At 46.4% G+C, this 13,018-nt stretch overlaps 1 protein-coding gene across 2 annotated transcripts in view; it reads left to right on the forward strand.

Annotated features, from left to right (window-relative positions):
• CDADC1 (cytidine and dCMP deaminase domain containing 1) overlaps nucleotides 1-13,018 on the forward strand; it is a 97,388-nt gene that overhangs the window by 80,086 nt on the left and 4,284 nt on the right. The window contains exon 10 of one of the 2 annotated variants that reach the window (XM_036250057.1): nucleotides 2,467-2,587. The exons of the other annotated variant lie outside the window; for it this stretch is intronic. Coding sequence (XP_036105950.1) covers nucleotides 2,467-2,587 — 121 coding nt within the window. The remainder of the gene's footprint in view (nucleotides 1-2,466; nucleotides 2,588-13,018) is intronic. 2 annotated transcript variants of the gene reach the window in all.

Below are 13,018 nucleotides of genomic sequence, written 5' to 3' on the forward strand. Positions count from 1 at the left end.
ACTAAGAGTCTTACTCCATGAAAGAGAAAAAAAAAGCAATGGTTACATACAAGACAGAGGGAAATCTGTGGTGATCGCCACAGATCTCCCACGAGCAAGCACACACCAGGCAGTGAAGTTGGTGGGACGGATCGTCCACGGGAGTCCATCGGCAGCAGAAGAGGGCATTTGTCTGCAGACCAGCAGATGCTCTCATCATGCAGTGCCACCAACGTGTGAGCCCAGGTGACAAACAGGTTACCTTGCACACTATGGCTGGAGGGATGAAGAAGTGACAGGCACCAGCAATAGTAAACCATAAGCTTCGGGCAAAATACTGGCTATTTTGTCATCTGTACTAAGAACCATGGCTGGAAGTGGTTTCTGCCCTGGTTTGCAATAGCACACTGAGTCCCCAATGCCACAAAGGGTGTGCCCTTAGTCAGTGTTTGATCTGATAGGCTCTGCACAACCGGCCAACGAGGGGCGTTGCAGGCAACCAAAGAGTTATCTGCAAATTAAGGTTTCGTTCCTCCCCTTAGGCTCCAATGAGCCCAAACCATCTGAGGAGAACCTGCCACACCCAAGGTTCTCGTAGGTGACTGGTCCTTGGGCCCGTCGTGCAGAGCCATCAACACTATGGCACAATGTGGCCCCAGCGGCAGAGTCCAGTCAGCACTCGGACTCTCCAGCCGAACCCTCATTGCGGTCCGTGTCCGCTGGTTAAGAGCTGATACGCACCAGGACGTGCCTGTCTGGTGTAGCCTTTGATGTCCATCAGAGCTTCTGGCAACCTGTGTGTCCACCCCTTTAAAGAGTGTGTTTCTCTTTGCAGAGCCTGTTTCAACAGTCCATTCATCCTCTCCATCGATCCCGCAGCTTTAGGATTGTAGGGCAGAGGGAAGTGCCACATTATATTGTTCTCGCTGGCCCATTCTTGCACCCAGTGACCAGTGAAATGAGTCCCTCGGTCACTGTCGATGTTCGTGGGCTGTCTGTACATAGCACAGTTTCCTAAGTCCCTGTATGGTAGCCTTCTGGGTTGCTTTCGTACTAGGATATGCTTGAAACCGGCCAGTGGCAGTATCAACGCACAGCCATGTGTACTTGCAGTCCTGAGATAGGCAAAGGTCTGAAGCAGTCTGCCTGCCATCTCATGGCTGGGCTCCTGTTCTTGCTGTCTGTCAAGATGTCATGGCAATCATCTCTTGCATTTGAGAGAACGAGGGGTACACTCCTGGCATGCCTCCTTGATATGGGCATGGGTGAGGTTCATGCCCATCTGTTTGCAATTTCCCAAAGAGTGTGCACCCCCTTGTGTCCAGTCTTTCTATGTAGACAACAGGCCACTTCTTAAGGGTCACTCTTTGTGTCAGACCTGGGCCAGCTGATCTGCTTCCTGATTTCCTGGAGGGGACATAGTACTGGGGGCCAGTACATGCTACACTGTGACCTCCAAGCCTCTGTCCTTTCCTAAATCTCATCCCACATTTCAGCTCCTCATAATGGGCAGTGCTGAACTTCCCAGTTGTCCTGTTTTCATTGTCTTATCTACAAAGTAGTCAGCCCGACTGTCAGTCAACAGAGCACTATGGCTCGGTTCGTGCATCAGTACCGTTGAAGCCCCTCGCAGCTCTGCCCATTGACTGCTTTGCTGGCTTCCTCCATTCAGCCATATAATGTCTGTACTTGACTGGACGGCCACTGCAGTCCAGCGGGGTAGGTTGCCCTTAGTGGACCCATCGGTGTCCCAGGCAGTCACAGGGATTGGTGCCTGACCTTCTTTAGTACGTGATTCTAAAGGTGTGTGTGTGTCCACAAACCCACGTCAGTGTCCACAGGCATTTCACTAATATGCGCGACTGGGGCCAGGACGGCATGCAGCTCAGCATGAGTGAACTTGTCGCTAGAGCACGCCGTTGCTGCAGGAAGGCACGCCACTTGTGCAGGGTAGGGGCTTGGCCACCCCTGACTGGGGCTTAGCGAGTTCCCGATCCATCCAGCAGTGGGGTATTGTGACCTCTGCATCACTGACGAGGCTTCTGTGGTGCTGCAGACTGAGGTACACTGCCTGCAGTTTCTTCTCCATGGGACTATCCCTCTGTTCAGCTTCCTTCCACAACTGGGACCAGAAACCTAGGGGCACCTCCCTTCCCTTCTTCTTTTGCTGTGAGCCCCACCCAAAGCCCAGTGCATAGAGTGAAACATCCAATTCACGAGGGTTGATTGCATCCACCAGCCCCGATCCTAAGCCTGTTTTACTGCCACCTTTGCACTGATAAAGGCATCCAGATGCTCTTGTCCCCAATCCCAAATGGTCCTTTCTTTACTAATCTATACACGGGTGTAATGGCTGAGCCAGCTGGGGGATAAGAGGCCTCTAATATCCCAGCAGTCCCAAGAATGTTTGCAGTTGTTTTGCTGACTCTGACATAGGATAATTCTGAATCTTATCCAACACAACTGCTGGAATGACTTGTCTTCCAGACCAGACAACTTCCAAGAATTTGACAGAGGACCCAGGGCCTGGCAACCTGCCGTTTACAACTCATCCCCATCCTTCCAGGTGTCCCAGCAGACTTTATGACACTTTATGTAAAATAGCAAGGTCAGTGCCAGTTAGCATGTCATCAATATAATGATGTAATGCTACCCCCTCCCCACCTTTCCACATTACATACATCTTTGCTACTAAACTATGGCAGATGGCGGGGCTATGCGGGTAGCCTTGCAGTAAAACCTGAAATGTCCAATGCTCTCCATTTTAGCTGAAGGCAAATTGGTCTTGGCTTTGTGGGTCTATGGGAACACTGAAGAAGGCGTTAGCAAGATCGACTACAAAGTGACATGTTCCCGGAGACCCACTGACTTCATTCAATAATTGGGCAGTATTAGGAACTGCAACATGGCTTAGGGAGTTTACTTTATTTAGCTGTGGGTAGTCCACAGTCATCTGCCAGGACCCATTTGGTTTATAGAATGACCAGACAGGGCTATTAAAAGGACTGTGGAGGGGACAAATTATGCCCACTCTATATAGCTCTTTAACTGTATTGGTAGGGATGTAACCCGCCTCTGCAGGGAGCTCCACTGGTGTCCATTTTACCTTTTTCTTGAGCATGGGCTTAATTGCACATATCCCACAAACAAACTCTCCTATTGTTGTGGAAATTTGACCTAATTGAGCTTAGATGTCAATGCCCAATATATACTCAGTAGGATTGATAGGATCTCAGGGGCAACGACCAATCTGCATGCAGAGTGAGACTTGCTTCACCTTTACGAAACTACCCCTATAGCTATTGGTAGCAGTAATGTGTCAGTAACTTATGGATATTGCGATAGATCAGTATGCATTCTGTTCCAGTTTCTACCAGAGCCAAGACCTGCTGTTTATTTTGTGGTGTCCAGTGGATGGTTAGATCTACATGGGGCCTCTGGTCCCGCTGCACCATTCTTACTGAGGGACAAGGGACATTGGCCATTTCCTTAGTCCAGCTACTCAGGCTCCTCCCATAAAGGGGGAGTGGACGGAGGAGGGGACAGCACCACCTGGTTCCTATCATGTGAGGACCCTTCTTAGGTAGCATCTTCTGAAATTGCTGTTCAGGCTTAAGTTTTTGCAACAATTGTACCAAAACAGCATTCAGCTGTGAGTCAGTTTTCTCAGATGGTATGCCCGCTTTCGTTAAATTGAACCACAGTTGCCAGCAAAAGACTTTTTTCTCTGCACTTCCCACTCTTCTTGGTGGTTGCCCGAATATTGGCCCATCTTCTGGCTCTCTCAGTTTCCCCTAAACCTGCAATAGCCTAGGCCACTTTATTCACTGGCTGTTTAACCATAGGGTTTAGGATCAACTCCAGGGGTCCATACCACCGACTGGGGAAAGGCTGTAGTACAATATTATTCACACCAGAGGTAAAGAGCTCATTACCAGGTCCCCAGAAATGCTGTGCATAAATGGCATGCCTCATTTCTAGTGAAACTGGACAACGAATGGGTCCGGGCCACCTGTCCCTACTTGAGCCAATTAAGCAGAGACAAGTTTGAATAGTATATGAGCATTGATTCCAATATTGCTGGCAGTATGGGAGAGCATGGGTTATCCTGTAAAATCTGCTCTGCCTCCTCCAACCCCTACTTGCCAGCTGCTTTTAAAGGGTAGAGAAACAACGACAGGCAAGGGGAAGGAATGTGGGCCGCAGGGGGGAGGCTGCTGCAGGGGCTGGTCACCAGTGAGTCACAGTCACAGGTCCAGGGTCCAGAGTTCAGATAGATAATCAGGTTGTTAATCTTTCCATGCTATCAAGTAGTCCTCCTTGTCCTCAGATTAGGAGAACTGATGGCATTCCTGAGGTAAGCTCCTGAGGAACACACCTCCCGGCCAGGTCAAAGTGGACTTTTCTTTAATCAGAAAAAAGCAACCATGATTAACATTACGAAGGATGATCAACACTTCTTATAGCTAGGGCTAGTGCCCCACTATGATTAGTTCTCTATTTTATTATTTTCTTCTGCTTTCATTCCCTCCTGTTCATTTTAACATCTCATATCTATGAAATTATTGTTTAATGGAGAGTGTCTTGTTGAAAACTATTATTCCTGGCCTGTTATATTTTCTCCTTATAAATTTTGGCTCTGAATCCTTTCAAGGAAAAGGGACATCGGGTCTCTCCTGTAGCTGCTTCCTGCTGATGGGGGTGGCGTCCTGAGACCCTCTGACAGGAGGGGGAGCCACCAGGGGAAGGTAGTTTTTAAGTGAAGCCAAGACACCATCTGTGTTTCACTGACTCAGCCATAAGTCCAAACCGTTAAGTCCACACCTCTGAGTCTCGTATTTCAGGAGATGGTGATGCAGACGACTTTGTATAATGAGGTCTATATAGTGTGAGTAAGCAATTAGGTAAACAGAGACATAGGCCATGTTATATAAAACAGATTAAAACAAAACATAAAGGTTGATGTATACATTAATCATAAACCAGTGGAGAAGGTTTCCAGACGTAAGGCTTCCACTGGCATGAAGTCATACAGTGATTTTCACCGAGACCTTTTTTTTCTCCCCCCAAGAGCACCCTCCTATTAAAGAGATTGTATTAAGTCTACTTCTAGTCTGGCTTTGTTATTTGCATAAACACAAGAGTATCAATAGATCAAATTGATCACACAGGCTTTCTCCAGTTTTACTTTGCTGGAATGTTGCTCATCCATAGGGAATCTTTAGATCTAGCTCTAGTGAGCAGTTAACAGTCAGGCCCTTGGGACAGAGAAGCCAAAACCAGAGTTGCCATCGGCGGTGCCTGAGGTACTTGCATATTTGGACGGTGTCCTCAAGTCTTTGAGGTTCCCACAGATGCTGAGGTTCCTTTTCACCATCTTTCCCTACTGAACAGACTGACATGAACCACATGGCCAAGCAAGGTACCAAGCCATGTCTCCAGGGGCTTTTTTGGCTTCAAAGTCCATCTTCATTCCTTACAGCTTCCTGGTGACATCCAGAGCCAGCCATGTCTCTCAGACATGACACTCCAGTCAAAGTCTTGGTTAATAAGACCACTATTGGAAACTGGCTTTATGTGTCCTGTTATAAAGAAATTATATTCCTATTGGATTCATGCAAATGAACATATCGCCATGAAAGTAATAATACTCATTAAGAGCTTCCAAATTCTGGAGGGATCAGGTAGTCCCTACCTGGTAGGGAGAAAAATATATATGCCTCAGTATTGCTTATGAAGGCATAATTTACTAAATTGCTTTAAGAAAAGAAACAGGTTTGCTTATGTCTGGGGGAAAAAAGCTTAAAAATCAGCAATACAAAAATAAATAAATTTACAAAAACTCTAATCATTTTCAGTTCATTCAGTCCCATAATCAAAGTCTGCTTCTCCTGATCTTTTTTCTTGCCAGTACTTCCATAAATTCAGATATTCCCCAGAGTTCTAGTAATTTCCATCCAGTTCAAGAGGGTTATCTGAAAATTTATTCTGAGATATGTGATTTAAAGTAAGTCAGAGTTCTTTCCATGGACCTTACAGAAGATGCACCATCTTTGCAAAGTGAAACAATGACTGTCTGTCAATGACAAACAGGAAACTTTAAATGACAAGTTATAGATTTAATTGACTTGGAATTCTGTCCTTTTTGTAGAAACACAACATTCCAGAATAGCAATCAGAATTCTAAAAAAAAAGTATATCACACTTTGTAGACCTCTGGAGATTTTTAAATAATCTCTAGAACATCTATTAATAATATGCATATATAAGTAAAATATAGTTATTATTTCTTCATTTGGCAAAACTTCCTATGTACCTTAGGCATAAAATTTTCCTTCATAAGGAGAGAAAAAAAAATCCTTGGCATTCCAGGGGCCTAGTGGAATGACTTAAAATGAATTCTAGGTCAAGAAAAAGTTTCTTAAAATTCAAACCCTGGGAAAGTTGTCAAACATATTTGACCAAAAGATTATATATCATCATTATTATTATTTCAAAACATTATTAAATTATTTATTCATTCAAAGTGACAACAAAAGATTAAACACAAGCATAGGTTAGTGAAACTCCATTTTGTACCATTAAGAAGTTAAGTTTTTAAGTATCTGCTTAACATAGCATTATATATACCCATTTGAATAATACTTATAACCTTTGCTTCCTAGGCAAACACAAGATAAACATTTCCCTTTTAACAGACTGGAAAATGACCCAACAAATTTTATATTAGTTCATTTTAGATTCATTTATCTAACTAAATTCACTATTTAGTTTACTTATAATTTCTTTTTAAGATTTTTCTTCACAAACCTTTCTACAACTTTCACAAAACTTTTTTACCCATTCAGAAATAACCAGTTTTAGAATAACTTTTTTCTTTCAAAAATATTTTCATATTTTACATTTTCTATCAAAATTATTGTTTCGCCCTTTCCGGTTTGGCTCAGCCGTTAGAGCATCGGCCTGCGGTCCAGAGAGACCCGGGTTCGGTTCCCGCTAAGGGCGCGTACCTCGGTTGCAGTTTGTCCCCGGCCCTGGATGGGTCATGCGAGTGGCAACCACACGATGTGTCCCTTTCACGTCGATGGTTCTCTCTCTCTCTTCCTCTCTGTCCCTCCCACTGTATCTGAACAAAAAATGGAGAAATGTCCTCGGGTGAGGATAAAATATATATATATAGTTTCTTTTCATCTAATTAAAATTCTTAACTCTATTTGTGTGACAACTAAAGAAGTAACACTTTCAAATCTATTTTCTAACTTTTTGTAAAAAGGCCAATGGTTCGTTTACTTAAGACTTGTCTAGCAATAAATGTTTAACAGCTGAAATAAGTTAATTGATCTGCTCAGAGAGCTAACGTTTTTCCTTTCTATAAGGATTATGCCCCAGAAACTTGCATTTTAAAAAATGCTTTAGATAAAATTTCTTGAAGCTTCCCCTAGGACATTGGTTTCATGAAGCCAATTATCTATCACTGAACAGGGAAAGTTTGGGGAAGGTGAAAGGACTTGGTGACTTGAATAGCTTCTGCAGCCACACCTCTGGCCCTGTGACTGTCATTCTTAATACTTTAAGGATTGGCAAATTTATGAACGTAATTCATAACTTTCAGAAACAGGTGATGTTTTTTACATTGGAAAGTACATTTACATTTTCTTTTCTTAAAAAAATTTTTGTTCTTTGTTGATTTTAGAGGGAGAGGAAGGAAGAGAGAGAGAAACATCGATGAGAGAGAAAATCGATTGGCCGCCTCCTGCATGCCCCCATTGGGGATCGGGCCCACAACCTGGGCATGTGTCCTGACCGGGAATCGAGCCTGCAACCTCCTGGTGCATGGGTCGATGCTCAACCACTGAGCCACACTGGCCGGGCTACATTTACATTTTCAAGAGACATTTTTATATAAGATACTCATTGACAGATCTAAATCCATCTTCCAGCTTCTCTGTAATAAAAGTAGGCAAACTCAGATTAATTAACATTTTAGTATACTGTTATTTTAAAAAACCTAGATATTTGACATTTTAATCATTATACCAAGTAAAGCTCCAAAGCTTAAGTTACCAAAGACTTTGGAAAACTATGTTTAGATATAATTATTGCTGAAAAGCTTTATCAAAAACCCTTCATTCAGTTATTTATTATTTTGAAAAAACAGTCAATTATTATCCAAACCATTCTCTTGAAAAATATTTTATAGAAATAAAATAACATGAATTTATTCCTGCAAACCCAGGCAAAATGGACCTGTATTTTATGTTAATAACTTTTTTTTTAATGTTTTTCTTTTTTTTTATTCTCACCAGAGGACATTTTTGCATTTAAGTGGGAGGGAGAGAGGAAGGAAGAGAGAGAGAGAAACATAGATGTGAGAGAGACACATCGAATGGTTGCCACCCACACGACCCCAACCAGGGCCCGGGATAAACTGCAAATGAGGTATGTGCCCCTAGCGGGAACCGAACCCAGGCCTCTCTGGTCTGCGGGACCCGTGCTCTAACCGCTTAGCTAAACTGGCCAGGGCTATGTTAACTCTTTTAAAAGATCAGTTAAGCCCTGGCCAGTTTGGCTCAGCGGTTGGAGCGTCGACCTGCGGTCTGGAGAGACCCGGGTTCGGTTCCCGCTAGGGGCATGTACCTCGGTTGCAGTTTGTCCCCGGCCCTGGTTGGTCGTGTGGGTGGCAGCCACTCGATGTGTCCCTTCACATCGATGTTTCTCTCTCTCTCTCTTCCTCTCTCTCCCTCCTGCTCTATCTGAACAAAAAATGGAAAAATGTCCTCGGGTGAGGATAAAAAAAATAAATAAAAGATCAGTTAAACTTAGATTACCCTATGACTCTTGGTGATTACTATATTTCTTTAGTGTGATCCAAAGTGAACTGTTCAACTATCTAGAGTCCTTGGCTTCTGCTAGGAGTCTGGAGAAGAAACGGGTGAGGTATCGGGCCTGGCGGCTTATTCCAGGGGCTGCAGCAGCTCCCGGGCCTCCAGCGGCTTGAATTTAAAAGCACCATTTTTTTCCCTTCTCACGAAGTGGGGCAGTGGCCCCGCTGCCGCCACAGCCTGCACAGGGTTTCAGGGTGGCATGAATTTCCCCATTCTTCCCGCGGCCACTGTAGCTCCCGGACCCCAGGAGGAGGATCTACAGGCTTTAAAAGATTTATTTCATCACATTTTTCTTTTACACTCTGGGAGGGGAGTGACATCTTTTCCCCTCTTTGAACCATCAATAGATCTTTCTGAGTAGAATCATTTTGATGTAACAACATGAAATCTTACACATAAGAAGAGATCCTATCTTATCTCAAAACAGACACAGAAACATGTAAAGTAAATAAGTGAGCGCTCTCAAAAGGAAGGACTGGGACACCAGCTTCAGACTCATATCTCACACCAACCGGCACCGCGAAATGGCCCTCACAAGGTCTCCGTGGCTCGAAGCCCACACAGCAGAGGACTCCCCGTGTTCGTATAACAGCAAACAGCAAAGCAAGTCCCTAACGGACAGGAGGGCAAGCAGAGAACCTCCGAAACCCAAGGCCCACTGCAGACAGCTCGCGAACAGAACGGGACACACAGACAAACCACGGCTCCTATCCCTGTTTTTTCTTTGCCTTGACGGCCGCTAGGAATTTCCTGCCACCCCTGCCACAGGGTCAGCCCACCGCAAGCAGCTGGGGCCCCCAGCTAAGTGAGGTATGCCCCTATTTTTAAACCGATTAAGCAAAATTATACAAGATAAAAACCAAAACCACCCTAAATTCAATACTTGCAAGTGCGCACAAGAGACCACTGAAAGCTTTATGGCTTCCCACGCCCTTTCGCTCGTACAGCCAGACAGAACACCAGACAGAACACCAGCCAGAACACCAGATAGAAGCCCTGCACCACACAGCAGTGCCTGGACCCTGAGCTGAGCAGGCTCGGGTTTGGGGACCAGGCGAGAACTGTGAGAAGTCACTTGCAATCAGGAGCTGAGCAAGCTCTCACCAGATGAGAGGCAACAGACAACAGGCAACTCTCATTACAGAATCGCAGAGTTAGTTACAGGACGCTCGATTCAACTCGAGTGAGATGACAGATTGCCGGAGCCCAAAACAGGGCACTTTAGAGTCCTGTCCTTCTCGTCCCAGGAACCCCCCGTCCCAGGCAGCTGGAGGGAACCCCTGTACTTACCCCAGAGTGGTCCCGCCTGCTGTCCCAGCAGAGTCACCAAAATATGAAACTGGACAATGAATATGTCCGGGCCGCCTGTCCCTCTTGAGCCAATTAAGCAGAGACAGGGTTGAATTATATAGGAGAGTTTATTGCAATATTGCCGGCAGTATAGGAGAGCATGGGCTACCCTGTAAAATCTGCTCTGGCCCCCGCCCCCACTTGCCAGCTGCTTTTAAAGGGCAGAGAAACAACGATAGACAAGGGGGAGGAATGGGGGCTGGGGGCCGCAGGGGCTGGTCACCAGTGAGTCACAGTCACGGGTTCAGGGTCCCGCACTCAGATAGATAATCAGGTTGTTGATCTTTCCGTGAGGTCTTGCAGTCCCCAGGTCCTCAGATTAGGAGAATTGACGGCATTCCTGAGACAAGCTCCCGGCGCACACCTTCCAGCCAAGTCAAGTGGGCTTTTCTTTAATGAGAACAAAGCAAACATGATTAACACTGCAAAGGATGATTAACATTTCTTATAGCTATGGCTAGTGCCCCACTATGATTGGTTCTGTCTTCTATTATTCTCTCCTGCCCCTTTCACTAGCTCTCATTCCTGCGTTCTTCTGTGGTCTACCAGCAAGGTGGGGAGGAGGGCAGATCGCCCACATTCGGCCAGGCTCCTGGGCAGGCCCCTGTACCCGTGCAGCAAGGGGACCACCTGCTCTTTGTTACAGCTTCCTAAAGGTGCTGTCTCAGGTTGTGTGGTTACTGAGGCTAATTTAGACATTTCTCCCCATGTCAGGAGGACACGTTTGGTACCCAAGTCCAACAAACGAAGGATACAATCTGCTACAGACTCCTTCCCTTCCGCTTAACTAGGCTGAGGTACATTCCCTCATGGAAGTAAACCACGCCTCTCTGGCTCAGGGAGATCTGCTGGGCTCATCTCCAGTGGCCTCTGCTGTTCTGTCTTAATCTGTGTGATCACTACCGGTTGTGCTTGTGCGTCCGGCATCTCTGTCATGTCCCCCTCTTCTTCCTCGGAACTTGGACAAGGGAAAAGATAGGGATGAGTCCTCCATGAGGTCTCAAGTCTTGGCATCCCAGTTTGCCCTGACGATGACCACGCAGACCCAGGGCACGGCACTCACTCCTTCCCGTTTCACTACTCTGCAGGCGAAGGTCTCTGCCTTCTCATCACTATCTCGAAGATGTTGCCAGAGCCCTTCAGTAGCCACCGGTGCCGGGTGTGCTTCCCTTTCTAACCAGAGGTCCCTCTTCCAAGCAGCAATTCCCAGTGGCCAGCACTAGTGCCTCTTCCCAACAGAACCTCAAGCACGAAGGAGGGCCAGGCTATAGAGGCCACTGTGGCCTTAATATCCTTCTCTTCCTTATTTATTTCAGCCTCTCCCATAACTCTGCTACTCTGGCAGGTATTTGGGGGGCATTCCTGTACTCATGCACTGGTCCCCAAGTCTCCACCAATGCTTGTCAGCCAGCCCAAAGCATGAGGACTTGGTTGACCTGGGATTGCCCCCAGTGCAGCCCATGTTCCCCCATTTTGCCCCTGGCTTTTGTGGGTTCCTCGGAATCCTGCTTACAGTGCCAGTTGTTGGGGGAAAGCTCCAAAGTCTAAATTCAGAATTGAGTTTGAAGAACTGAATGTAGCCTTATTCAAATTCACAAGACCTTTGGTAGGAGAAACTTACATAGAGGACAAAGCAGCTGCTCCCGGTGGTGGCCGCCAGGAATACATCCACACCCCCCGCAGGACAGGAGCTCTTTTTATAGGGGTTAACAGTAAAACCACATGGTGGATATCATGTAGACCACCAGGAAGAACATGTATCCCTAAGTTAACAGATCACCTAAGGCAGTTATCACACTACACATTCATTACTCTCCTTCCCTGGGCCTGATGTTTATCTTTGGGTGGCCTTTCAGCTTCCTGGGTAGTCAGCCGAGCTGAGGCTACAGAGACTTAAGCAGTCACAGAGGGTTCAACAGAGCGCCCAGCACTTCCCAGACGCCTTTGCTGCTGGAGCCGTATTGCATCTCCAAGTTCCCTTTGCAGACTGTAATCTCACAACAATAATTCCTCTAGAAAACAGCTTTTCCTTGAGACAGGTTTCCTCAGCAAAAAGTTGACTTTAAAAATGACTACCTGAAATGAGAGTCCCACCCCAACTCACAGGCCGAGATATTCTTACACCTGTTTCATAAAACTTTCAAGTTCCTGTACCCTACAAGTAGGCTCACGGTGGAACACACGAGCCTTCTAAAACGTGACACTGTCAGTATCGGAGCGGGCTTCCCTCTGTGCAAGCAACCATCTCCGAACCATTACGCATAGACAGCCCCTTGCCGAGGCTCCAGAGCAGCGGCCGCGGGCAGGGCCAGCAGCGGCAGGCGGGGCGGGCTCGGCCCTTCTCGCAGGGACAGCGCTCGGCCATCAGAAAGGAAGTGCAGGGGGAGGTTTCCAGAGCAGGCTCCGTGGAGGACAGCTCGCCGACACAGTCCTTTTCTTCGCAAAGACTTCATCAAACTCCCTCTTCAGACCCGTTTTCATGGTATCAGAAAGAACAAGACTGGGGAGATGGTTAATATTTCTGTCAGCCTCAACGTCCTCGGCCTCACGCATTTTCCTGCCCTCCATTCCCGAGGCCTCCTCTGGCAACCGCCCTGCAGTGCTCCAGTTATCTGATCCGTTTCTTCACAAATGACATCTAACCTGCCAGGCGCAGAAAGGCCCCTGTGCCAGGGTTTACCACGACCCTCTGTATCCAGATGTGTGCAGAGAATCCGGTCACTGGGACCAGCACATGCCCTGCTTCCATTGGCCTTTTCTTTCCAACGGGACAAGCCTCCTCCGCCTGCTCTAGCTTGTGGTCC

This window comes from Molossus molossus, unplaced genomic scaffold (genome assembly GCF_014108415.1).
Source record: "Molossus molossus isolate mMolMol1 unplaced genomic scaffold, mMolMol1.p scaffold_m16_p_9, whole genome shotgun sequence".
Lineage (NCBI taxonomy): Eukaryota > Metazoa > Chordata > Mammalia > Chiroptera > Molossidae > Molossus > Molossus molossus.